General features: G+C 40.8%; 1 protein-coding gene across 1 annotated transcript in view; it reads left to right on the forward strand.

The window, feature by feature from the left end:
- The window catches only part of GPR143 (G protein-coupled receptor 143), a 59,299-nt gene extending 47,209 nt beyond the window's left edge, over nucleotides 1-12,090 (forward strand). Inside the window, exon 9 of the mRNA XM_043998232.1 lies at nucleotides 11,800-12,090. Coding sequence (XP_043854167.1) covers nucleotides 11,800-11,894 — 95 coding nt within the window. The 3' untranslated portion in view covers nucleotides 11,895-12,090. The remainder of the gene's footprint in view (nucleotides 1-11,799) is intronic.
- The last annotated feature ends 13,194 nt before the right edge of the window (nucleotides 12,091-25,284 follow it).

Raw genomic sequence — 25,284 nt, forward strand, 5'->3', positions numbered from 1 at the left:
TTTTTCAGGAGAATATTGGTGAATTCTTTTTATTTTTATTTTGCCCTCTTATTTTCCTATATCTTTGTGGTTTGTACTTTTTTTTTTTTTTTTTTGGAGAATGGCCTCTAGGTTTTTTGATCGACCCTATTTTTCAGGGAGTCTCCATATCATGTACTCTTTTATGTTGTGGTCAGACTGTGTTTGGTTCTGATTTTGATTTCTTGGGCTCTTATCATTTGCTTCCCTCCCCTGGTGTCCCTGGCTTCAGAGCACTGACAGGTTTCAGATCCTGATTAGAACTTATTTCTGCTCAGTCACCCCCAATGTAGTGGCATCATTAGTCAAAGTGCTCTAACAGTCTCTTTAGAGCATACCAGTGAGAGTACTGCCAAGTACAGGTCTCTCTGGAACAGCTTAGTCCCACCATCAGCAGGCTTCTGAACTGTCTAGCTGAGTTTATTCTGACATCTCTGGAAGGACCTCTCTCCCAATACCCATATGCCTTTGATTCTCTCTCTCTCACTCCCTCCTTCCTTCTCTCTTGTGCAGTCCCAGACTGACTAAAGATGCTTGTTATTGTTTCACTTAGGATTTCTTGATCATTTAAAAAATCTGTTACTGAGGCAGCTAGGTGGCACAGTGGATAGAGCACCAGTCCTGGATTCAGAAGGACCTGAGTTCAAATCTGACCTCAGACACTTAACACTTACCAGCTGTGTGACCCTGGGCAAGTCACTTAACCCCAATTGTCTCACCAAAAAAAAATCTGGTACCTTTTTTTAGGCTCAAAATATTGGAGTGTTGAATTTCTCCTGAGCCTCCCACATTACCATCTTAATTAGAAATCCTAATTTATATATTACTAAAATGTTTCTTTCATGGGTTGCTGTGGTCAGAGATTTCAGTTCTAAGTGATCTTGCCTGCTGGTGATGCACTTTTCTGTATTTAGACTAGTTATTCAGGAAGCAAACATAACCTATTGATAAGACCATAGTCAGTCAGTAAGCATTTATTGAGCATCTACTGTGTTTAAGGCACTGTGTTAAATGCTAGGGATATAAAAAGAGGCAAACGATAATCCCTACCCTCTAAAAGCTCATAATCTAACAGGGAGATAACAAGCAAACACATATGTACAAACAAGTTATATACAGGATAAATAGGAAATGACTAACAGAGGGGAGGCACTAGAAATAAGAGGAGTGGGGAAAAGGATTCTGTAGAAGATAGGATTTGAAGGAAGCAAGGGAAAGCTAGAAGGTATAGATAAGGAGGGAGAGCCTTCCAGGCATGGGGTACAGAAAGAAAGAAAGAATACCCAAAGTCAGGAAATGGAGTGTCTTGTTCAAGGAATAGCATGGAATCCACTGGCAGTGGATTAAAGAGTATATGGAGGAGAGTAAGGTTTATGAAGACTGGAAAGGTAGGAGGGACTAGGTGATGAAGGGTTTTGAAGGCTAAACAGAGGATTTTGTGTTGGATCATGAAGCCAATAGGGAGCCAAGGGAGTTTATTGAGTTGGAGGGTGACATGGTCAGACCTGTGTTTTAGGAAAATCACTTTAGTGGCTGAATGGAGGATGGATGGAGAGGGGAGGGAAGGCAGACCCACTATCAGGCCATTGCAATAGTTCAAGAATGAGGTGATGAGGGTCTCTACCAATACCAGAGGAGAGAAGGGAGTTTATTCAAGAGATGTTGCAAAATTGAATTCAACAGGGCTTGGCAAATGATTGGATATGATGGGGTAAGAGGTGGTAGGGAGTCAAGAATGACATTTAGGCTGTGAGCCTGTGGGAATGGGAGGATGGTATTGCCTTCCACAATAATAGGAAAGTTATTTGTTTTATTTTTGTTTTTGTTTTTTTGTGTTGGTTTTTTTTTTTTATGTGTGAGGCAATTGGGGTTGAGTGACTTGCCCAGGGTCACACAGCTAGTAAGTGTCAAGTGTCTGAGCCCGGACTTGAATTCAGGTCCTCCTGAATCCAAGGCCGGTGCTCTATCCACTGCACCACCTAGCTGCCCCAATAATAGGAAAGTTAGGAAGAGGGAAGGGTTTAGGGGAAAATATAATGAGTTTCGTTTTGGACATGTTGAATATAAGATGTCTACTAGACATCCAGCTCAAGACGTCTGAAAAGCAGTAAGAAATGTGAGATTGGAGGTCCACAGAAAGGTTAGGTAGATTTGAGAATCATCAGCATAGTGATTGTAATTAAATTCATGGGAGCTAATGGGATAACCAAGTGAGTTAGTACAGAGGAAACAGGGAACAGGACCCAGGACAGAGCCCTGTGACTGTCTAAGCAGACTTTAGAGGGTATGATCAGGATCAAGATCCAGCAAAGGAGACTGAGAAGCAGGGGTAAGATAGGTAAGAGGAGAACCAGGAGAGAATAATGTCCCCCAAATCTAGAGACAAGAGAGTATCAAGGGGAAGAGAGTGATCTACAGTGTCAGAGGCTTCAGAGAGGTCAAGGAGAATGAGGGTTGAGAAAAGATCCATTGTATTTGGAAATTAGATCATTGGTAACTTTGGATCAAGCAATTTTGGTGGAAGGGTGAGGTTGGAAGTAGGATTGCAAAGGGTTCAGAAGAGTGAGGGGAAAGTGGAGGCACCTATTCTTAGACAGCCTTCTCGAAGAATTTAGCCACAAAGGAGAGATATGGGATGATAGTTAGCAGGGATAGGAGGATCAAGTTAGGGTCTTCTGAGGGTGGAGGAGACACGGGCATATTTGTAGGAAATAGGAAAATAGTCCATGGACCATACACACTGACTTCCAGCATGGTTAAACCTGCCAGAATTTGTTCTCTGTGGAAATAACCTTCAAATAGCCAGGGATACTTCCATGCCATGATAGGGCATAAGAGTCTGACTTTCCATTGATATTTGTACAGTGTCAAGAGAACTAGAACGGGGCAGCTAGATGGCACAGTGGATAGAGCACCGGCCTTGGAGTCAGGAGTACCTGAGTTCAAATCCGGCCTCAGACACTTAACACTTACTAGCTGTGTGACCCTAGGCAAGTCACTTAACCCCAATTGCCTCACTAAAAAAAAAAAAAAAAAAAAAAAAAAGAGAACCAGAAGGCATTTTATATGTTGGGTGTGTCCCTCATAGGGGATTTACAGTGAGAAATGGATAGTGGGCAGGCACCAGTGGGCTGAGATCTTCATGACTAGGGTGAATGTCCATATTGATGGCATCACAGATCAATTAAAGCAAAATACTTCTGGAAAAATGATAATTCACTAATCTCATTAGAGAGCCAGCATGGTGGAGCAGATAGAAAACTTTGTATGGAGTCCTATATCTCATATAGAATTTACAGTCAGAAATGTCCTGCTTCTGGCATGCCCGGGCACACAAACACACACCTCTTAAACAAGTTAACAAGTTTTAGAACTATTTTGTACCTTATTGTTTCTTTGCTTCACTTCTCGTTTTCTCAATGCTACCTAGCTGACTGTGTGACCCTGGGCAAGTGACTAGGCATCTCTGTGCTCCAGGCAATTTTTTAAAACCTGTAAATTGCAAAATAGTTATGGATTCACACTAATGTTGGGAGTTTCCTCACTGGGAATTCTCTATAGCAAGGAAATCAGAGGTCAGAGTAAAAAAAAAATCCCATTATCACTTTGGAAAAAATAATGAAAATAACTAGGAAAAACCATCACTTTAAGCATTTAATGCCAACCCTTATTCCATATTCGTAGGCACATGCCTGTATTTATGGAGTAGCCTTGTATACTGTAAAAATTGATACCATTTTTATAGCACTTCAAGATTAACAAGGTATTTTTCTCACAACAACCATGTGAAGTATATAAGGATTATTATTCCTATTTTTTCTTATCATTCATTTCCTTAATGACATCTTCTACTCCCTTTCTTCTTCAAAATTCCTTATTGGTTATATGTTGCAGCTTGCTCCCACTCACCATGTATCTCTCTTGTCCTTTGTGTGATATTAATTTTTTTTTTGTGAGGCAATTGGGGTTAAGTGACTTGCCCGGGGTCACACAGCTAGTGTGTCAAGTGTCTGAGGCCAAATTTGAACTCAGGTCCTCCTGAATCCAGGGCTGGTGCTTTATCCACTGCACCACCTAGCTGCCCCCATCCATCCCCCTTTTACAGGTAAACAAACTGAGGCTGAACTGAATGAGTATTTGAATGATTTAAGAGTGAATGTCAGGGTGGCACAGTGGATAAAGCACCAGCCCAGGATTCAGGAGAACCTGAGTTCAAATCCAGCCTCAGATACTTGACACTTACCAGCTGTGTGACCCTGGGAAAGTCACTTAACCCTCATTGTCCCGCAAAAAAAAAAAAGTGAATGTCAAACATCCTGAGCCCATCCAGCCCTATCCCTTTCTAGTTTCAGAGTATCAGATTAGACAATTGACAAATTAGCAGGAATTTTCAACTAATTGAAGATCCTTTGCTAAAGGTGAGGGGAGAGTGATAGAAACAAAGACTCAGTTCGTCAGGTAGGCAACACAGATGAAATGTGAAACAAGAAAACTCTAGGGTACAATTAGAGTTGTCAATCTTGTTAAGCTACTTAAGGTTGGTGCATATGTATGTGGCAGAGGGTCTGGGAGGGGACTGCTCTTGAAAACACCATGTTCTTTTTTTCAAATGTAGTTGTGTCATTCTGCTGGAATTGCTTCTTCTGGACATAGTTAGTATTAACATTCTTCCCTCTCCTCCTCCCACAAGATCTGTTTGTTTGTACAGATCACATACATCTTTATCTGTATAGAGCTACTCTCAAGGGAGGGCCTGTTGGTCATTATTTTTAAAAGACTTGTCTAGACATAGATGAAGAATAGCTCTAGCCAGCATGAGGCATTCCATTGATAATGCCTACGTTACTGTGTCTTGATGGCTGACATTTCCAACAAATTTAGTAGCTCCTAACTTCCATACATCTCTCTCTTGCCTTTTCTCCCTAAATGGATGCTACTAAATTCTCACTTTCATTAAGGATTGATAGGGTTTTGCCAAACCAATTTATGAGCTGGAAGGAATTTATAAAAAGACTTTGTTAATGTCCCAGGGTCTCCTATAACAACTGCTCTAAGTCTTAGCATTCTGCTGATTGGTACAAGCTAAGAAATTAACAGGGTGATAGGGTGAACATGACATGAATTTTGTATCTGTGCTGATTGAAACCATTGAAGACAAAGTACCTCTAACCAGGAGCCTGGGGCAGCTTCAAGAATGTATAGACCTGGGGGCAGCTAGATGGCACAGTGGTTAAAGCACCAGCCCTGGATTCAGGAGTACCTGAGTTCAAATCGGGCCTCAGACACTTGACACTTACTAGCTGTGTGACCCTGGGCAAGTCACTTAACCCCCATTGCCTGCAAAAAAAAAAAAAAAAAAAAAGAATGTATAGACCTGGAACTATGCAAACCCAAGACACCTGCTGTGACTCAGGAGTATGTTAGGAAGGTTTGCTGTGGAATTAGGCCAATTTCTTTCTTTTGCAGGGGGGTGGGGGGTGGGGGGTGGTATTTGTTAGAATTTCAATTAAACTTGAAATCCTCAAGAGTTTTGTTTAGGACTTTATGAAAATAAAAGGTTTTTGTTGATGAACATGACCCACAGTGCTTGAAGATAACTTTATGTAAGAAAATATTTCACTAATCATAAATGTGCATTGTTTCACACATATATCTTTTAGGTGATAAGTTTTTAAATTAAATTAAATTTTTTTCAATCAACAAATATTTGTTTTCTCCCCTCAAAAAAAAAGAAAGAAAACCCTTGTAGTAAATATGTATAGTCAAGCAAAACAAATTCTCATATTTACCATGTCCAAATATGGATCATTCTGCATGTTTACTCCATCATTTCTCTGTCAGGAGGTAGACAGTATTCTTTGTTATCAAGGCAACTAGTTGATGCAGTGGCTAAGAGTGCTGGACTTGGAGTCAGGAAGACCTGAGTCTGAATCCCATTTCAGATGCTTACTAGTTTTGTGATCTTTAATCTCTCTCAGACTTTGTTTCCCTATCTGTTAAATGGGCATAATAGTAGCACCAGCGTTGTAAGATAACACATGTAAAGTATTTTGAAAACCTCGAAGCATTATATAATTGCTAGTTATTATTTTTATCTTTATCAGTTCTCTAGAATAATAATTGAGCATTTTATAGACCAGAGTTCTTAAGTCTTTCAAAGTCATTTGCTTTTACGATATTGTTAGTGCATAAATTGTTCTCAGGGTCAGATGATATTTCGTAGGCCAACTTTCAAGCATTTATTCAACAAGCGTATCTACTATGTGCCAGGTATGGAGCAAAGTGATAAAAAAATGAAATAATCCTTGTTTTTCAAATATATTCTTTTTTGTTTGTTTGTTTTGGTGAGACCGTTGGGGTTAAGTGACTTGCCCAGGGTCACACAGCTAGTAAGTGTTAAGTGTCTGAGGCCAGATTTGAACTCAGGCCCTCCTGAATCCAGGGCCAGTGCTTTATCCACTCTGCCACCTAGCTTCCCCTTCAAATATATGTTATACAAGTAAATCAATACAAAATATATAATGGTAATAGGGGTGTGTGGAGAGACTTTCAGGACTGATAATTGTTGATTGGTAGTTTTCTGTTTTTTTGCAATGGAAACAGGTCCTTGGAATGGGTTTATTGACTCTGTCATCTTCTAGAAGCTATTGAAGTCTAGGGAATATCCCCAGAGGGGGCAGCTAAGTGGCACAGTGGATAAAACACCTGCCCTGGATTCAGGAGGACCTGAGTTCAAATGTGGCCTCAGACGTGTGACACTTACTAGCTGTGTGACCCTAGTCAAGTCACTTAACCTTCATTGCCATATATATATATATATATACATATATATATATATCCCCAGAAGTATTTCCAGTCTAGAGTGAGTACGAGGAAGCTGCTTCAGTCCGGACTTCCATCCTTGGGAACTGGACCACTCTGGAAAGCCCTTGGGCCAGATTTGGAAGTGTGGTTGCTAAATCCCCCTTTTTCTCCAGTCTAGTGGAGCTTATCCAGTGCTTTGGAGATTAGTAATAAAAAAGTATCCTATTCTAAAATGCCTTCATTATTTCAGATTTGGAAATTATACTAAACTCTGGGCCAACAGGCAGAGCTTTTTAAAGTATTTATTCACCCAGCTTGCTGCTTCACCATGAGCCCTGGCTTTATTCCTGGGTGCAACTCTGCTTTTTAAGGTACCTAAATGCATAGGCAACAGGTATGCCTATGCCTGATAGTTAAAACCAGCTAGCTTTACTCCATTAGATACTACAGAAGCATGGTTAACATTTATGAATAGAGCTACTTTTGAACTTTGGTTTGTGGTGGGTTTTTTTTTTTTTAAGGCTAACAAGAATCCTTTGTCATTATCCATGGATCTTATGTTGCACTTGTTTCTAGAGAGCACTTGGGATCATGTATGTGAGCGTTTTAAAAACAGCAGTGTTTCAGAAGTGGAACTCTAGCAGCAAAGATGGCAGTGGTGCTGATGGGAGGGCAGTGGAGTTCCACCCTTGTTTCTGATGTTTAGCTCCAGAGAAATAGGAAAGATAAGTGAAGCCACATGTGGGAAACCTGGAGAAACAGCAGCTCCTCCAGCTCTCCATTTCCCTCTGAATCCAGAAGAGCCTACAGCCAGTGTGAAAGCTGAATGATGTTATTATGTGGGAACCTGGGGGGAAAAAAAGCAAAGCCAACTTTACTGGAGAATTCCTCTTTATTGTGGTAAGGCAACTTATTGCCTGAACACTCTACAAGATGGAGGAACCTGCGCTCTCTTCATGAGGCCATTTGCAAAGCTCAGCTCTTAATGGTCATTTAGGCTAAATATATTTTTCTTTTTAGCCACTCATCCTCACAGCAACTTCATCTAGCAAATGCCCTCAGGAAACAGACCTTATCCTGGGACCCAGAAATAACCAATCCAGACAAGGTGGATTCTCAGGGGGATTGGGCTCCAGAGATATAGGCTTTCTTGTCACAGTATCCTGCTGTCACCCCTTGAAACTAAAGCCTGGGGGCCTGCCGGTGCAGGTGGCCCAATGGACTGGAGCTGTTATAGGGACACAAAGGAAGACATACACGGCCATCGACTCTACAGGATGGCCGGATCAAATTCAATGCCTTGATTAGAGTCCAGGAGCAGAGAAGGAGCCAAGGGCAGCTATCATATGTTTATTGGGTCCGACATCCTTTGAAGGCTTGTTGCCAAGTCAACTGTGGATCAGAAGGCTTGTCAATGGGTGTGCCAGCCTAGTTTCCATCAGAAATTGGACAGAAGGATAAAGAGGAGTTTAATAACTCCTGAACCTACCACATCCAGTAGGGAACTTGGAGAACTTTCTTATTAATCAGATAACTTATCCTTCATAGGGTGTTTATGCCAACTGGCACCAGGGGGCACTGGCAATCTAATTCAATTCATCACCCAAAACTTTCCTATGAAAAACAGAAGCTTTTCTGCTAATGACATCAGGACATAAGGGTTTGGATAAGTTCTGAAGAAAGGTATAGGCCCGCCTCTCTCTAAGTATTTTTCATCTATCTGCGGTTAGCTTAGTTGTGACCCTCCTCCCTTATTTTAGCTTGTATCTTAGTCCCTTACAGCTAAGGGACCATTAAATTGTCATCTAAGGAGATATTTAGGATTTGAATAAAAGCATCAGGGAAACCCACTTAAATAGCAAATCATTACCAAACTAAGGATCAAGGAGGATTTCCTGTAAGTAAGTTCAATCCTCAGTTTCTTTCTCTGTGTCTCCCCGACCCCCCCAGGTATCATTATTCCTCCCCAAAACAAAACAAACCTTGTTCATTGATGACACCAAGGGAGAACTGGGAATGGAGAGAGATGATGGGAGTTTAGAAAACTCCTTCAAAACTCTACTATTAAAAAAACCACTCTACTATTTAGTGATTTCTACAAGATAAGGGCATGCATGGATGGGAATGTCCTGGGGTCAGACTTAGATCATTTGCCACCATGTGACATGACAATCTAGTCTTTTGGGGGAAAAAACAAAACCAAACCACAAACTCATGGAAGTTCCCATGAGCTCAAGACTTCAAAAAACATGGGTTCAGGCAGGGTCATAAATAGCTTATATTGTGCCACAAGCCCTTCCTTCTTCAGGAATTCAATCTCAAGGCTCTCCAGAGGTCATTCAGTCCATTCCCTGTCCTCAAAGAAAGCAGTCCTGACTCTTCTGGGTGGATGGAAACCTCTTCCATCCTTCCTTTTATCTAACACATAGTCTTCCTGTAGAAAGTCAAACCCCTGGGTCTATCCTTAGCTGTGATAGGAAACAGATGGCTCTTGGACTTCCTGGAATAGCTCTTCCTCCATCTAGAACTTGCCTTGTCTCCTTCAAATTGAATAAACTGAGTTCCTCTCCTCTCCTCATAGATCCTCTTCTGTAACCCTTTAATCTCAGTCTGTGTCTTCCTGTCAACTCTGGGCAAATTCTCCACATCTTTCTTAAAATATGAAGTGTAATGCTGAGCACAATACTGTGGGAAGGGTTTGACTGGTGCCAGTTCATCCCACAGGAATTACCTTTCCTATATCCCTGCATCACATATCTGTCTCTATGGCAACAGTGCTAAAATCTGTTGTCACATCATGTTTCATTGTGGAGTTCACTGCACCATAAAACCCTTCTTGTCAGTATGCCTAGTCTTTTCTTCTCGTGGAAATGTTCATTGGAACTCACAGTGTCATCGAATCTGAAAGCCTAAAGGGACATCAGTGCTGTTTGGTCCACATCAAATGAAAAGAATCCCCATGATCACACATGTAAGTGGTCAACCAGCCTCTGGTTGAAGACCTTCAAGGAGGGAGAAACCACCACCTCAAGGCAACCTAGTCCACTTTTGGATAGGTCTCATTTTGTTTCCAGAAGAGCCTATACACTTCCCACTGAACTTTTTTTTTTTTGGTGAGGCAATTGGGATTAAGTGACTTACCCAGGGTCACACAGCTAGTGAATGTCAAGTGTCTGATGCCAGATTTGAACTCAGGTCCTCCTGAATCCAGGGCCAGCACTCTATCCACTGCGCCACCTAGCTGCCTCTGAACTTTTGTTAGTACTGGCTTTTTACTTTTGTAATTTTGAAGTAACCTCTTTACAGCAGTTGAGGACAATGGCACTCAGGGGGGACCATGGTTTGATTCCAAGGGGTGTATAATTAGCCATGTGCATGGTCAGATGATATGTTACATCTCATGCTTCCCATAATAGTAAACCCAGGCTTGTTTACAACATAGCTAACTTATTCCCTTCACCCTTATAGCTCAACACTCCCCCAATCTACCTCCATTTCCTTCTCATGGACGGTCTGGTGTTAGGTCTTCAGGACAGTTATAACTTATACAGTACCCAGATGCCTGCAGCAGCTACCTGGGCAAAATTCCTGTTTCAATTACAGCAGCTCTCAAAGTCCAGACATTAAGGTATAGAGGAGTTGCCATCCGTATTTGTGGAAAGCATACCCATACCGGCAAAATTACAGATTCTTGAAGTATTCAAGTATAAGCTACTTTGCTCCAATTGATGCCACTGACAACTCTATACTGGGAGAAATATTTAAGAGTTTTAGATCTAGGACAGATTCTTGAATACAGTATATCTCCCCTGGTTGACTTCATATCTTTGACATCACTCTTTGAGTACAAGATTTGAATGAGTTTTTTACCTGTTCACTTATACATAAGAGGTATAACTGTGAAATAATTTGGTTCAACAAGTATCTCTTAAATGTTTGCTAGAAGCAGAGAATTCTGCTGGCAAAGACAGAAAGTTCAGATAAGACTTGATTCCTGTATGAAAGTAACAGTCCAGTAGCTGATGAATTTCTTTAAGATAAACAAAAAAATGCCTCCAAATGATTGGGTTCTTCAAAATACTCAACTTGGAAGGGAATACACTTATTCCAGCAATAACATTTCTGAAATACCTCCTATGGGTCTGCCTTTAGAACAATTTATGAGCCACACATGAGAATTAGTTTCAATACTTTATATTTTTGTCTGGGAAATGACTAAAATCCTCTATTGTTCATTCTGATAATCCACATTATTCACCAGACCTGAAGTCAGATGACTTTTGGCTGTTTCCAAACACTGAACCCATCCTCCAAAAACAGCTGGTAAATATCAGAGCTGAGATTCAAATTCAGGTCTTCTGACTGAAAGTCATTTTTCCATTATACCATTATACCAAACTTTCTCTTTCAGCAGACGGGAAGCTGGATAAATGAGGTGGGGAGTATAACTCCCTCAGTACCCAGCACACTGAGTTACAGGTAGTAGACACTTAAATCTTCCTTGAATGAATGAGTCTCAGCACTGATACTTACCAGCTGTTTTTCGGGGTGGGGTTGATCTTTGGAAACAGTCAAAAGTCATCTGGCTTCAAGTCTGGCGAATAATGTTGATGATCAAGATGTGCAACAGAGTTTTGGGGCCTCTCCTAGACAAAAATATAAAATTGGAGGTATAATTCCCCAGTGCCCAACACATTAAATTGTAGATAATAGGCACTTAAATGTTCATTGAATAATGTTGAATGTTTCCGGGATCAGTCATTGTAAATGATTCTTCCAGGATCTGTCTTCTCACTCAGGTAAGGAAAAGTGTATGAGGGAAAAATGCACCATCTTTTCATTGGTTATGTCAGTCCTTGGGATTCTGACTGACACTGACTGACAATTTGGGTTTGAGCACAATGGACATTTGAAGTGACTATTTAGAGAATACAGAAAGGACTATCAATAACACAGTCCTTTCTCCTTTTCTCCCAGGTTCTGATGCCAGCACAATTGAAATCCACATTCCAAGCGGGTCCCAAAACTTAAATGATGCTACTGCTCCAGAGGGGATCAGGGGGAAGTCATGAAGGGCAGCCGTTGGAGGGTCCAGAGGTTCCCGTCTCGAATTCTAGAGGCCATTGCTGAGTTTTCCTGCTCTTTGGAGCACCCTGCTGCCTTCCCACTGGCCCTGCTGCCTCTCTGTTACTATTACCTTTACTCCCCTTCCCATGATCCTGCTTTTGAAAAGTTTCTAACTTTTCCCTCACACACACAAAAATCACTTTTGGGGTAGATGAATGAGCTGTGACTGGAAATGGAAGAGCTAACTTGAGCATTCCCTTGTAAATGAGCTGTGCAGCAGCTTATCGCAGCAGTGTCACGCCTCTCAAACTGGCTGGAAGCCAAAACCTCGCTCCAAATCCTTTCCTGGAAAAAATAAATTGGTTTTAACTCATTCTGCAAGGTTTCCAGTTTTCTTCAAGGACAGCCTTATAAACATACTTATCAGCAGATTGACCCTGGTCATGAATGAGATTAGAATAGTGACAAATGGCAGCACTGGTGGTAGCAACACAGTGTATTTTCAGCCAGATAAATAGGTCGTAGTGAAATTGTAGATCATAGTCTCTACGTTACCATATTTGGTGGGTGAGGAGATGGCCTGTTTGGATGGCAAAGTTTGTTTTTGTCCCTGACGCTATGTTGAGCAAAAATTTTTTCAGAAGAATGCTTGGAACTTTTCTATTACAATGCAAATTATGTATATATATGTCACACAGCTAGTGTCAAGTGTCTGAGGCTGGAATCAAACTCAGGTCCTCCTGAATCCAGGGCTGGTGCTTTATCCACTGCGCCACCTAGCTGTCCCCCATAATGCAAATAATATTATTAACTGGCAGAACCAGGAAGAGAGAGGATTCCATCTTAGCAAGCTCCAAAGGCAAAAGAGTCTTTGCAGAAATACAAGAGTCTACACCAGTATGCCCCTACCTCTGCATAGAAGAATCCATAGAATCATAGGATCATAGATTTAAAGCCAGAAGGGACCAATCTTTCCAGGAAACTGAGTTGGGAAGATGCTTTTACCTCGTTCCCAAAGGGCCAAGCTGGAACATTATGATTGCATACTATTCAATTTGGGGTTTTGTGATTTTTTTTCTATTTCTTTTTTGCAGTCATTATATATATTTTTCCTGTTTCTGCTTACTTCATTTTATATCAGTTCATGTAAGTCTTCATGTAAATGCTTCTCCGTATTCTTCATAATTATTGTTTCTTGTGGTACAGTAATAATTCATCACATTGATGTATCAATCAATGGTCATCTTTTTTGATTCTAGTACTTTGCTACTTAGAATCTCTACTTCAATGAGTAGCTTTTATTCCCTAGAGGTAAGATCATTTAGTTCATGTCTTCTGCATATTTGTGGTTGACATGTGTGTTTTGGTTCGTTGGAATATGGCCACCACATATACCACTGTAGTAATAATAGTAGCTCACATTTATATGGTACTTTAAAGTTTACAAAATGTTTTGCATACATTATCTCATTTAATCCTCCCAGTAACTTAGGTGGCACAGTGGGTAGAACACTAGCCCTGAAGTTGGGAGGACCTGAGTTCAAATCTCACCTCAGACACTTACTAGTTGTGTGACGACCCCAATTGCTTTAAACATCCGGGCCATCTCCAGCTGTCCATACACACACACACACACACACACACACACACACATATACACACACATACACATATATATCTTGCCACTGGACCCAGATGGCTCTGAAGGAGAGAGTGAGGTTGGTGACCTTGCATAATCCCTTCCTCACTTAAATCTAATTCAGTGCAAATCATGACATCATCCCAATGTCATGGTCTTCTTGGAGATCAAAGGACAAACAACAACAATCACCTCATGAATGTACGTATGATTATAATATTATCCTCATTTTAAATGTGAGAAAAATAAAGTTCTAGAAAGTCAAATGTGTGCTGATAGGTACAAATTGTGTTAGAGGGATATGAATATAGGTCTCTGTCAATTCCATTCTTATTTCCACTATACCTGTGTAGCCTTTCATTGTCTTAGTACGTGGATTCTTTTTGGCAAGCAAAATTCAGGGGTCTCTTTCTAGCCATATTGAGTGTGATTTCCATATACCTTGGCCCATTTCTTTAGGCAGAGGTTCTTAACCATTTTTTTGTCATGGGTCCCCAGAGGTTCACTGGTGTTAACAACTCCCTCCCCCACCAGTCCCCTCAAAAGTATACATTACATATTTTTTGAGTTTAGTCCATATTAATTAATTTTTTTATTTTAATTTTTTTAGTCCATATTATTAACATTTTCTCCATCACTATTTTTTTTTTTGTGGGGCAATGGGGGTTAAGCGACTTGCCCAGGGTCACACAGTTAGTAAGTGTTAAGTGTCTGAGGCCGGATTTGAACTCAGGTACTCCTGAATCCAGGGCCAGTGCTCTATCCACTGTGCCACCTAGCTGCCCCCTCTCTATCACTTTATTAAGCCTAGAAATTGACGAAATAATAAATCAGACTGATTGTAGCATTCATCCATTTCTGGGGTGTAAATGCTCACACTGGAAGTATAACAATTGGCTTTCTAGAGCCATTAGAGCTGGCTCCAGCACACCACTGGCAGTCTGGTGAAGCCTGTGGACCCGTTGTGATAATAAGGTTTGTCATTTATGTTCATATATGAAGGAAATGCTAAATTTCAGGTGTTAATGAAAATAGAGATGTCTTTTTTTTCCTTTCTGAGGTCATGGACCCTCATGTTTCAAAAATTAAGAACCTCTGCTTTCAAACATTTTGCAAATAAGTACCAACATGGAACCTTTCTGAGGGCAGAGTAGAACACTGTACCTCAAATTCTTTTTCACTCTGGAAAAACTGTACAGTAAGCCCAACACATTCTAGAGCTCAGGATTTATAGTTTTAGAAACTCTCTTTATCCCACTCCCTCATTAAAAGAGAGATAAGCAAATGTTTCAACCTGTCAGGACCTAATTGAGGTTTCCCTTTTGAAAAATAGAACTGAAGGAGTATTTAAAGGGGAGAAGGGAGTTTTATAATAAATCCAGAGAATTTAGGGCAAATGCCTGTTCATTTGTTAGCAGAGAACCTATCCCTCAGGAATGAAAATAGCCTTCTCTTCTTTTCATCACTAAGCATTTATTAAGTGCCTATTAGGTGGCAGTCATTGTGCTATGTGCTGGGAATTAAAAGACAAAGGTGAAAAGTCCCTACTTTCCAGTACCTCATTCTTTTGGGCTAAAGGAAAGGAAACAACATTCATTAAGAGCCTACCATGTCCCGGGCATTTGTGCTGGGTGCTTTACAAATATTTTTTCATTTGAGAGAAACATGTACACATATAGGCATATAAAATATAGATAAAAAAATAATTGGTGTGAGGAATTACTAGCATCTAGAGCTTGAGCGGTGCTTGAGGGCCATTTTGAAAGAAAGTAAGAGAGAGGCAGCTAGGTGGTGCAGTGGATAAAGTACTGACTCTGGATTCAGGAGGACCTGAGTTCAAATTTGGCACATAAGACACTTGACACTTACTAGCTGTGTGACCCTGGGCAAGTCATTTAACCCTCATTGCCCCACAAAAAAAGAAAGAAAGAAAGAAAGAAAGAAAGAAAGAAAGAAAGAAAGAAAGAAAAAGAAAGAAGGTAAGAGATTTTGAGTGATGGACATGAGGAGAAAGTGCATTTCAGGCACTGGGCAACCGCCTGTGCAAAGGCATGGAAGTGAGGGGTACCATGCCTTCGACAAAGAACAGTAGGAAAGCCAGTTTGGCTCAACCATAGAGTGTGTAAAGGGGAATAATGTGTTGGAATTTCCAAGGTTGGAAAAGTATGTTAGGGCCAGGTTCTGAAGAGCTCTGAATAGCAGAGAGAAGAGTTTATTCTAGAGATGAAAGGGAACAGCAGGAGTTCATTGAATGGTGGGAGGAGTTGGCCAGAGCCATGCATTAAGAAAATCACTTTGGTGGCTGTGTGGAGAACTGGCGGGAGTGGGGAAGGCCCTCATTGAGACCTCGGATCTCTCTGTCCCTTAATGGTTTTTCAGGCCGTTACCCTTCTTCTGACTTCACTTCTCTCTCCTCTCCAGTTTTGACCCTGTAGTTAGCCAATTAAATGTTACAAGGATAGACATCCTTGCAGCTAGGTGGTGCAGTGGATAGAGCACTGGCCCTGAAGTTGGAGGTCCTGAGTTCAAATCTCACCTCAGACACTTACTAGCTGGGCAAGTCACTTAAGCCCAATTGCCATAAAAACATCTAGGGCCATCTCCAGTCGTCCTGATATATATCTTGCTACTGGACCCAGCTGGCTCTGGAGGACAGAGTGAGGCTGGTGACTTTATATAGCCTTCCCTCACTTAAATCCAGTTCACTGTAAGTCATGACATCACATCTGTGATATCATGGTCCTCTTCGAGAATGAAGAACAAACAACAACAAGGATTTCTGACTGGGGATCTCAAATCCCTTGCTCACTCGTCCTATCTTCTCTTGCCAAACACCAGACCTGGATTACTTCCACCATCTGCCTCTTTGGTACCTTTTGAATGGATCTCATGAAAGTCACTCAACCAAGGTGATGGGTACATAATTAATTCATCTTATTCAACTTCAATTGAACCTTCACTGATGCAAAACAATTCTTTTACTTCTCTCTAATTGATTCCCCTGGGGCAGCTAGGTGGCCCATTGCTGGGCCAGCAGTCAGGAAGACCTAAGTTCAAATCTGTATTCAGATACTAGTTGTGTGACCCTGGGCAAGTCATGTAACCCTGTTTGCCTCAGTTTCCTCAGCTGCAAAATGAGCTGGAGAAGAAAATGGCAAGTCACCTCAGTATCTTTGCTTAGAAAACCCCAAATGGGGTAACAAAGAGTCAGACACAACTGAAACAAGAACAATAACAATTGATTCTCTATCTCACTCCCCCCCCCCAAAAGTTTATATAAACCTTTCCTTTTTTTCCCCTCCAGCTTCCCATACTATCCCTCCTTGCTATCTCTGAGCTGAGAGCCCTTACCTCTATCTTTAACCGAGAACATGACCTTCCTCTTCTCCCCTTCTCTTTATCTCAAATTACCGCATCATCATTCTCCATCTTCTCTTTTCCCCTAGTCTCTGACATTGAAGTAGCCCATCTTTGTTAAGGACATGTGCCTTTGATCCATCCTCTCTAGTTTTCTTCAACAGGTTATGACTTCAAATATCTTCCTTCCCTCCCTCCCTCCTCTCTCTCTCTCTCTCTCTCATCTTCAATTTCTCCCTATCAGATGATTTCTGATTGCCTCATTAAGTGCTTACCAAGTGTCAGGTAGTACACAAATGCAACCAAGAGAGCCCCTGTATTCAAGGACCTTATTTTCTAATGGGGGAAGACAATACCTAAAGGTGAGTTGGTCCCTCTCTGCCTCACAGGAAATCCAAGAGAAAGTCCCACAAAGTTATCAGGTGGTTAGTAGATAGGAAGAGAGAGAACAAGAAGGGAAACTATCTCCCCAATCCTTTTTTGATGCGTTCCTCTATGGGCATCAAGGGATTTCTGTGTCATCTAGAAGTGCCAAGTCCTTCAGCACTGAGCCAGAGCATGCAAAGTACAATGGAAATGGCCACAGAAGACCTGCTCAGTTTCATGAATGATCCAATGGACTGTGCTCTTACCAGAACAGATCAGGGTAAGGGGTGTGGGCCATGATTACCCTTATTACACCACATATAGAAATAGGTACATACCAGGCAATTCAGTGGGAACTTCAAATACTGCTTCTGTCAGTTACCACCTGTGTGACCTTAGCTGGGTCATTTCTGTTTTGTAGTCTTCATCTGTAAAAGTCAGGTGCTTAGACTAGATTACCCCTGAGATCGATTCCAGCTCTAAATTTGTGATCTATGATTAGGTGCTTAAATGGGCAACACAGACCTAACCTTTCTGTTCAAAGTGCTCACATGACATTAATAAAGGTCTCAGGTGCACTGAGGTGAATCTCCCACATCTCTGGCTTCTAGCTACTATCCAGAAAAAATTTAATCTCTATAATGTTACAGTTCACAAACTCAAAGAAAATTTGTACTGATAAGTAAAAGCCTCCAATCCACCATTGTATTATCTTACCTTGGTAGGGGACACAGTTTTCCTGGTGTCCCAGTTTGAATGGTTACAGACCCACTGTCACTCAGACTGATCCCAAACATTCTCCAAGTTCTTGTTATCTTTGTGCTCCTTTAGCGATTTTCTTGTCCTGAGCAAAGACTATCGAGGCATTTAGGGCTCTTTGGGCAATGTTTCCCAAATATTGATGTAGCATGGGAGGGCATAGGCCCTGGAAGCATGCCCACAATATTAGGGTATGGAGCACCCGGGGTGTATGTGTGTAGCTCTATTATTCACTTTCTTTTTTTTTCTTTTTCTTTTTTTTTGTGAGGCAATTGGGGTTAATTGACTTGCCCAGGGTCACACAGCTAGTAAGTTAAGTGTCTGAGGTCAGATTTGAACTCAGGTACTCCTCAATCCAGGGCCGGTGCTCTATCTACTGTGCCACCTAGCTGCCCCATTATTCACTTTCTCTGCACTCCCTTGTACAAACCAAGTGTTACCCATGAGCTCCCAGAGTTCCTAGACCCATACTTTGGGTCTTCCCCACCCATTAGCTGCCTCCTCCCCTTGCGCAGTAACTTACTGCTACAATTCTCTCTCCCTTTGACTCACATCACTGTCCTTCCCACTTAGGAGTTGATCTTCCTTCTTGTTTTTCACTCATGTCTGACTTTTCATGACCCCATTTGGGGTTTTCTTGGCAAAGATACTGGATCAGTTTGCCATTTCTTTCTCCACCTTATTTTACAAATGAGAAAACTGAGGCAAAGAGGCTTAAGTGACTTGCCCAGGGTCACACAGCTAGGAAGTGTCTGAAGCTAGATTTGAACTCATGAAGATGAGTCTTCCTGACTCTAGGCCCACCACTCACTGGTCTTCCTGGCAGCAAACAATCCAAACAATCATCACCAGCATAAAAAGAGCACATTGGGTTTTTTTTTAATAATTCAGTTAATGAGCCACTGTAAAACTCTGTCATCACCACAGAAAGATGCATGCCTTTTAATGTGGACATCTCCAGAGCTTAACCCTAATACAGTGCCAGATAAGTCTTTTTTTTTTCTGGAGTTTTTCTATCATATTATGGTTTTTGCAGATTTTTTTGGTCTCCTAAAAGTAAGCCCAGGGATCAGGAGCACACAGCTCTCTAATCTCCAAGGGCATCCTAGTGACTCAGGATGGATTCAGATATGGTGACTGCAAAGCCAAGTCCTTTTTTCCTCAGACACACGGGTGTTGTATCTCTATAAAATGAGTACTCCAGAGTTGACTAGGAGCTTGAAAAAAGAATCCCACTTGTCTTCCAAGTATGACAAAATCTTCCTGGATCAATTATACTAGTTTGTTACCTTGCTTTAAAAAGGTAGTATATCATTTGATCATAGATTTAGGGTAAGAAGGGACTTTCAAGATCATTCTAGTTCAGTGGTTCCCAATTTTTTTGGTTTGGAGAACCCCTTTCAATAACAACAAAAATTTGAATCCCCAGAGTAATTTAATATTCTATTCATAATATTCTTTTTCTTTTTTGATAATAAAGAGTTCCAAATGCATAATATTCTTTTGGAGTTATTCACTAAAGGTTTACAATAACTGCAGTGATCATTTTTGGCCCCACCAAGCTCCAAATTAAAATTAAAATTATATAGTTATAATTTAAAATATAAAATTATATTACAATTATGTATTATAATGATGAAAACTATCAAAAATCTAAATAAATTAATTGCTGGGCACATTATGATGATTTCAAATCACTGAAGAAATAATTCTATGTCTCAGACATGTTTTCACATGTTTTCATAGCGGGAAATATATATATATATGTGTGTGTGTGTGTGTGTGTGTGTGTGTGTGTGTGTGTATATATACATACATATATATCAGAACTGGGCAACTATTTGCTGATAATGAAGCCTTAAAGAATTTCTAGCACAAAACCCTTTGACCATCCTTTGCAAACCATCACTGTCACCCTCTCTCATATTAAAGATGAGGAATATGAAGCCCATAGAAGTGAAGGGGCAGTGAGGTGGCACAGGGGATAGAGTGCTAGGCCTGGAGTCAGGAACACTCATCTTGCTGAGTCTGATTCTTGGCTCAGACGTGGAATAGCTGTGTGGCCTTGGGCAAGTCACTTAACCCTGTTTGCCCCAGTTTTCTCATCTCTAAAATTAATTGGAGAAGGAAATAGCAAATCACTCCAGTATCTTTGCCAAGAAAACCCTAAACAGGATCACAAAGAATCATATGATTGAAACAACTCAACAACAATAATAATAACAACAAACAGGTGAAGTAATTTTCCCAAAACAACATAGGTAGTGAAAGACTGAGGTAGGATACACACCCAAGTCTTCTGACTCCAAGGACAGTGTTCTTAACATTGTACCATACTATAGGGGATGTGTGTGTGTGTGTGTGTGTGTGTGTGTGTGAGAGAGAGAGAGAGAGAGATCGCACTTGGACAGTGAAGTAGAATGGGAAAAGTTTGAAGAAACAAGAAATTTGGATCCACCAGGACATTTAACGCTTATCAGTCTAGCAGATGACACAAAGTGTAAAGGTTAGTTAACACAATTGATGAAGAAAACAATAATAGTTCTAGCATTTCTATAGCACCTTCTTTGTACCAGTTAGTGTGCTAAGCACTTTACAATTACTATCTCATTTGATCCTCACAGTAACCCTGGGAGGTAGGTGCTATTATTTATCTACGTTTTACAGTTGAGGAAATTGAGATTAAGTGACTTGCCCAGGGTCACACAGTAAGTGTCTGAGGTCATATTTGAATTCAGGTCTTCCTGACTCTAGGCCAGGTGCTCTAACCACTCTTCCACCTACCTGCCCCAAGATCCAAAAAAATTTTGATGGGCTCAAGAGCATTGGGATGGATTGAATATGATTAAATTTAAGAGATATAATGCAAGATCTTACATTTGGGTTCAAACAATCAACTGCAGATTAAGGAGCCTTATCTAAACAGCAGTTAATCTGAAAAAAAGATGTATGTGGGTTTTAGAGGACTGCAACCTCAATGTGGAGGGCAACTAGGTGGTACAGTGGATAGAGCGTTGGCCTTGGAGTCAGGAGGTCCTGAGTTCAAATCTGGATTCAGACACTAGCTGTGTGACTCTGGGCAAGTCACTTAAGCATGTTTGCCTCAGTCTCCTCATCTGTAAAATGAGCTGGAGAAGGAAATGGCAACCCACTTGAGCATCTTTGCCAAGAAAACCCCAAATGGGTCCACAAAGAGTCAGCACAACTGAAAGGACTGAACAATGAAAAAACCTCAATATGGGTCAACAGCCTAAAATCATGATAGCTAATGATAGCTAATGTGATCCAATACTTTTTTTCTTCTTCTTCTTTTTTTTTTTTTTTGGTGAGGCAATTGCGGTTAAGTGACTTGTCCAGGGTCACACAGCTAGTAAGTATCAAGTGTCTGAGGTTGGATTTGAACTCAGGTCCTCCTGAATCCAGGGTTAGTGCTCTACCTACTGTGCCACCTAGCTGCCCCTACTTCTCTATTCTTAAGAAGCTCTTGGGAGATTATAGAGAAATCCAGGTTAGTTTTGTTTTCTTGGAACCTCTCTGGAGTATTTAGAAGCCATAAGTGGGGAGAGGATAGTTATATGACACCCTTATCTTCAGGGACAGCCAGATTCTCCTAAATGTGTAACCTTGGGAAAAATCATTTAACCTTTCCTGCCTGCTGCTTCCTCATCTATTAAATAGTGGGGAGGAGAGGAAGGGAAGTGTGGACTAGATGACTGATAAGATACCGGCTAGGTCTGACATCTACGACTGTGGTTTTAGTGTTGTGGGAGTTATTTTGTTTTTGTTTTTGGTGGGAGGAAAGGGGTGACTGGATCTTTCTGTTCCGAAGTGCAACAGCTACTGAACAGGCTTTAACCAAATACTGATCAATGTGGAAACTTTAACATAGTCCAGTGTTCTGACCTGAGCCACTTTGTGGCTTGCCACAGTGCTACCAGGCTTAATGGCAGCCTAACCCTACTGCAGCTCAGACCTTCTGAACTCAAGCAATCCATCAACCTGAGACACCCTCAGTGGCAGGAATTGCAGGTGTGTGCCACCATGCCCAATCTGATCCTAGTCTAAATCGGCCTCATGAAGTGCATCCTGTCAGCTCACATCCACCCAAAATATGATGTGGGGGGGCCACTTGTGGAGAGTTTTCCAGTTATGTTTTTGTTCTTTTTACCCTTTATCATCATAATCAGTTCTTACCCTCGGTTTCTCTCAGGCCTTTTGGGCCTTTATTGCTCTGTGAATTTAGTTTAGCTGATAAACATAAATATTATGCCAACACTCCCTGCCCCCATCTGCAGAGAAACCACAAATATCTTTTTTTTTTTTTTTTTTTAGTGAGGCAATTGGGGTTAAGTGACTTGCCCAAGGTCACACAGCTAGTAAGTGTTAAGTGTCTGAGGCCGGATTTGAACTCAGGTACTCCTGACTTCAGGGCCGGTGCTCTATCCACTGCGCCACCTAGCTGCCCCCACAAATATCTTTTCTTATTTACCAGGTAGATGTAATAATGTATGTTGCTCTCTTATTTTGAAGTGTCTATTTAGTTTTGTATTTGAGACACTCTCCAAATTAGTGCTGCTTCAGTTTTTGAGTTGGAATTTTTCAATGGCAGAACTTTGATGGAACATTACTTTTTTTTTTTTTTTTTGCAGGGCAATGGGGGTTAAGTGACTTGCCCAGGGTCACACAGCTAGTAAGTGTCAAGTGTCTGAGGCTGGATTTGAACTCAGGTACTCCTGAATCCAAGGCCGATGCTTTATCCACTGCGCCACCTAGCTGTCCCATGGAACATTACTTTTTAAATTCTTTGTCCTTATTTGTAAATCAAGGTTTTCTTTTTGGTTTTTGTTTTTGTTTTTTCCAGGGCAATGGGGGTTAAGTGACTTGCTTGGGGTCACACAGCTAGTAAGTATTTGAACCCAAGTCCTCCTGAATTCAGGGCCGGTGCTTTATCTACTGTGCCATCTAGCTGCCCCCAGAATCAAGGTTTTAAAATGATCATTTCCAAGGTCTTCTTGTTACCTTACCTAAAAAGTGGCCCACTCACTTTTGTTGATTTTCTGGGGTATATATCCAGGTTTATTTGCATTTTCAAGAATTTTTTTAAGGAACTAGATAAATCTGTAGTGAATTCTTTCTTCCTCTGGAGCACTAACTGTTCCTGGTAAATATATTTAGTGATATGTTTTATTTCACACTAATACTTTCCTTCATAGATGTTTCAGTGACTGCTACCTCTTAATTCTTAACATTAAAAATAAACCTTTAAAAAGATATTACTTCTTTACTCACATTCACTTATTAGTCAGTTTTTTTTCCTTTGTACCAAGAAGAGCCTTTCATATTCTATCCGCTTCCCTTCTCTGGGAGCCAAGATTTATTTCTTGTAATGTCATCATTTCCACACAGTTGTTATTAGATAAAGCACACATCAGCTTAGCTCTTTGCCAGCCTTTCCCTTTCCTGGATAATTTCCCTCAACATATTGTTTTCTGTTTTATTATTTCTTGCTCCAGCCCCATTACCATCTTTAGTACAGATAAAAGAAATTTGAAAATCTAGCATAAGAAAAAGAGAATAAGTGATAGTTTTCCTGACACTTCCTCAATATCCTTTTACTATCTCTGGTTTATTATGTATGCTGAGCTTTCTTTCTCTTCTTCAGTCATTCTTTTGTAGACAAACTAATATTAATAGAAAAGAAGTGCTGCTGCTGCTGGTGCTGGTGATGATAGGTAACATAGCATAGTGGATAGAGATGACTGGCCTTGGCATCAGGAAGACCTGAATTTAGGTTCTACCTTTTCCATGTGCTGGTAGAAGGACCATGGACAAGTAATCACTTAAACTTTTAGTGCCCCAGAATATTCTCTAAGACTATAAGTAATATGAAATGGTGGAGAAAGTGCTGAACTTGGAGCCAGGAAGACTTGAGTTCAAATTTATTCTCAGATATCAGCTACCCCAAACCAATCACAACCTTTGTGCACCTGGTTTCTCCATCTGTAAACCAGAGATATTAGTAGTAACGAACTCAGGATTGTAGTAGGTAATGCAAGTAAAGTGCTTTGTAAACTCGTGCTATACAAATATCACTTATTATTATTTTTTTTAGATTTTTTTTTTTGGTGAGGCAATTGGTGTTAAGTGACTTGCCCAGGGTCACACAGCTAGTAAGTGTGTAAAGTGTCTGAGGCTGGATTTGAACTCAGCTCCTCCTGAATCCAGGGCTGGTGCTCTATCCACTACGCCACCTAGCTACCCCAACACTTATTATTATTTATTATTTCACTCTTTTTTTTTTTTGTGGGGCAATGAGGGTGAAGTGACTTGCCCAGGGTCACACAGCTAGTAAGTGTTAAGTGTCTGTGGCTGGATTTGAACTCGGGTCTTCCTGAATCCAGGGCTGATGTTTTATCCACTGCAACACCTGGCTGTCCCCTCTTTTAATCTTTTTCAATGGAGCTGGCACTAATTGCTATCCTATTATTAGTCTTTTCTTTTTATGTTCTATAAACTGTTGAAAAGGTGGATAAAATAATAGATTTTTCAACTTAAATACAAGTTTTAGGATGTAAGATTATACTCTGTAGGCTAACTGAAAGTATCTTCAAATGAAATTCAGTAGCAGATTTGGGGCAGCTGGCTGGCACAGATGGCAGAATAGGCCTGGAGTTAGGAAGACCTGAGTTCAAATTCTGCTTCAGACACTTACTAGCTGTGTAACCCTGGGCAAGTCACTTAACCCTGTTTGCCCCCATTTCCTCATCTGTAGAATTAGCTGAAAAAGGGTATGGCAAACCACTTTAGTACCTTTGCCAAGAAAACCCCAAATGGGGTCACAAAGGGTCAGACATAACTGAACAATAACAACAAGCAGACAGCACAACAGGGATGACTGTACCTCATCCTGTTCCCACCAGAATTTGATCTGCTTTGCAAGGTCTCTATATTTTGAAAGCTTTTAATTTAACGTATATTCACAACTACATGAGTGTTTGTTATAGCAGCATCTATTAAAAACATTGTTCTTGAGCTTTTGTAGATCAGTGTTACTTGTTAATTGTGGACAACAATTTTGGGGCAGCTAGGTCTTACAGTGGATAGAGAACCAGTCATTGAAGCTCATCTTCCTGAGTTCAAATCTAGCCCCAGACACTTACTAGATGTGTGACATTGGCTAAGTCACTTAATCCTGTTTGCCTCAGTTTCCTCATCAAATGACTTGAAGAAGGCAATGGCAAACCACTCCAGTATCTTTGCCAAGAAAACCCCAT

The sequence above is a fragment of the Dromiciops gliroides genome, chromosome 3 (assembly GCF_019393635.1).
Source record: "Dromiciops gliroides isolate mDroGli1 chromosome 3, mDroGli1.pri, whole genome shotgun sequence".
In the NCBI taxonomy this organism is placed as follows: domain Eukaryota; kingdom Metazoa; phylum Chordata; class Mammalia; order Microbiotheria; family Microbiotheriidae; genus Dromiciops; species Dromiciops gliroides.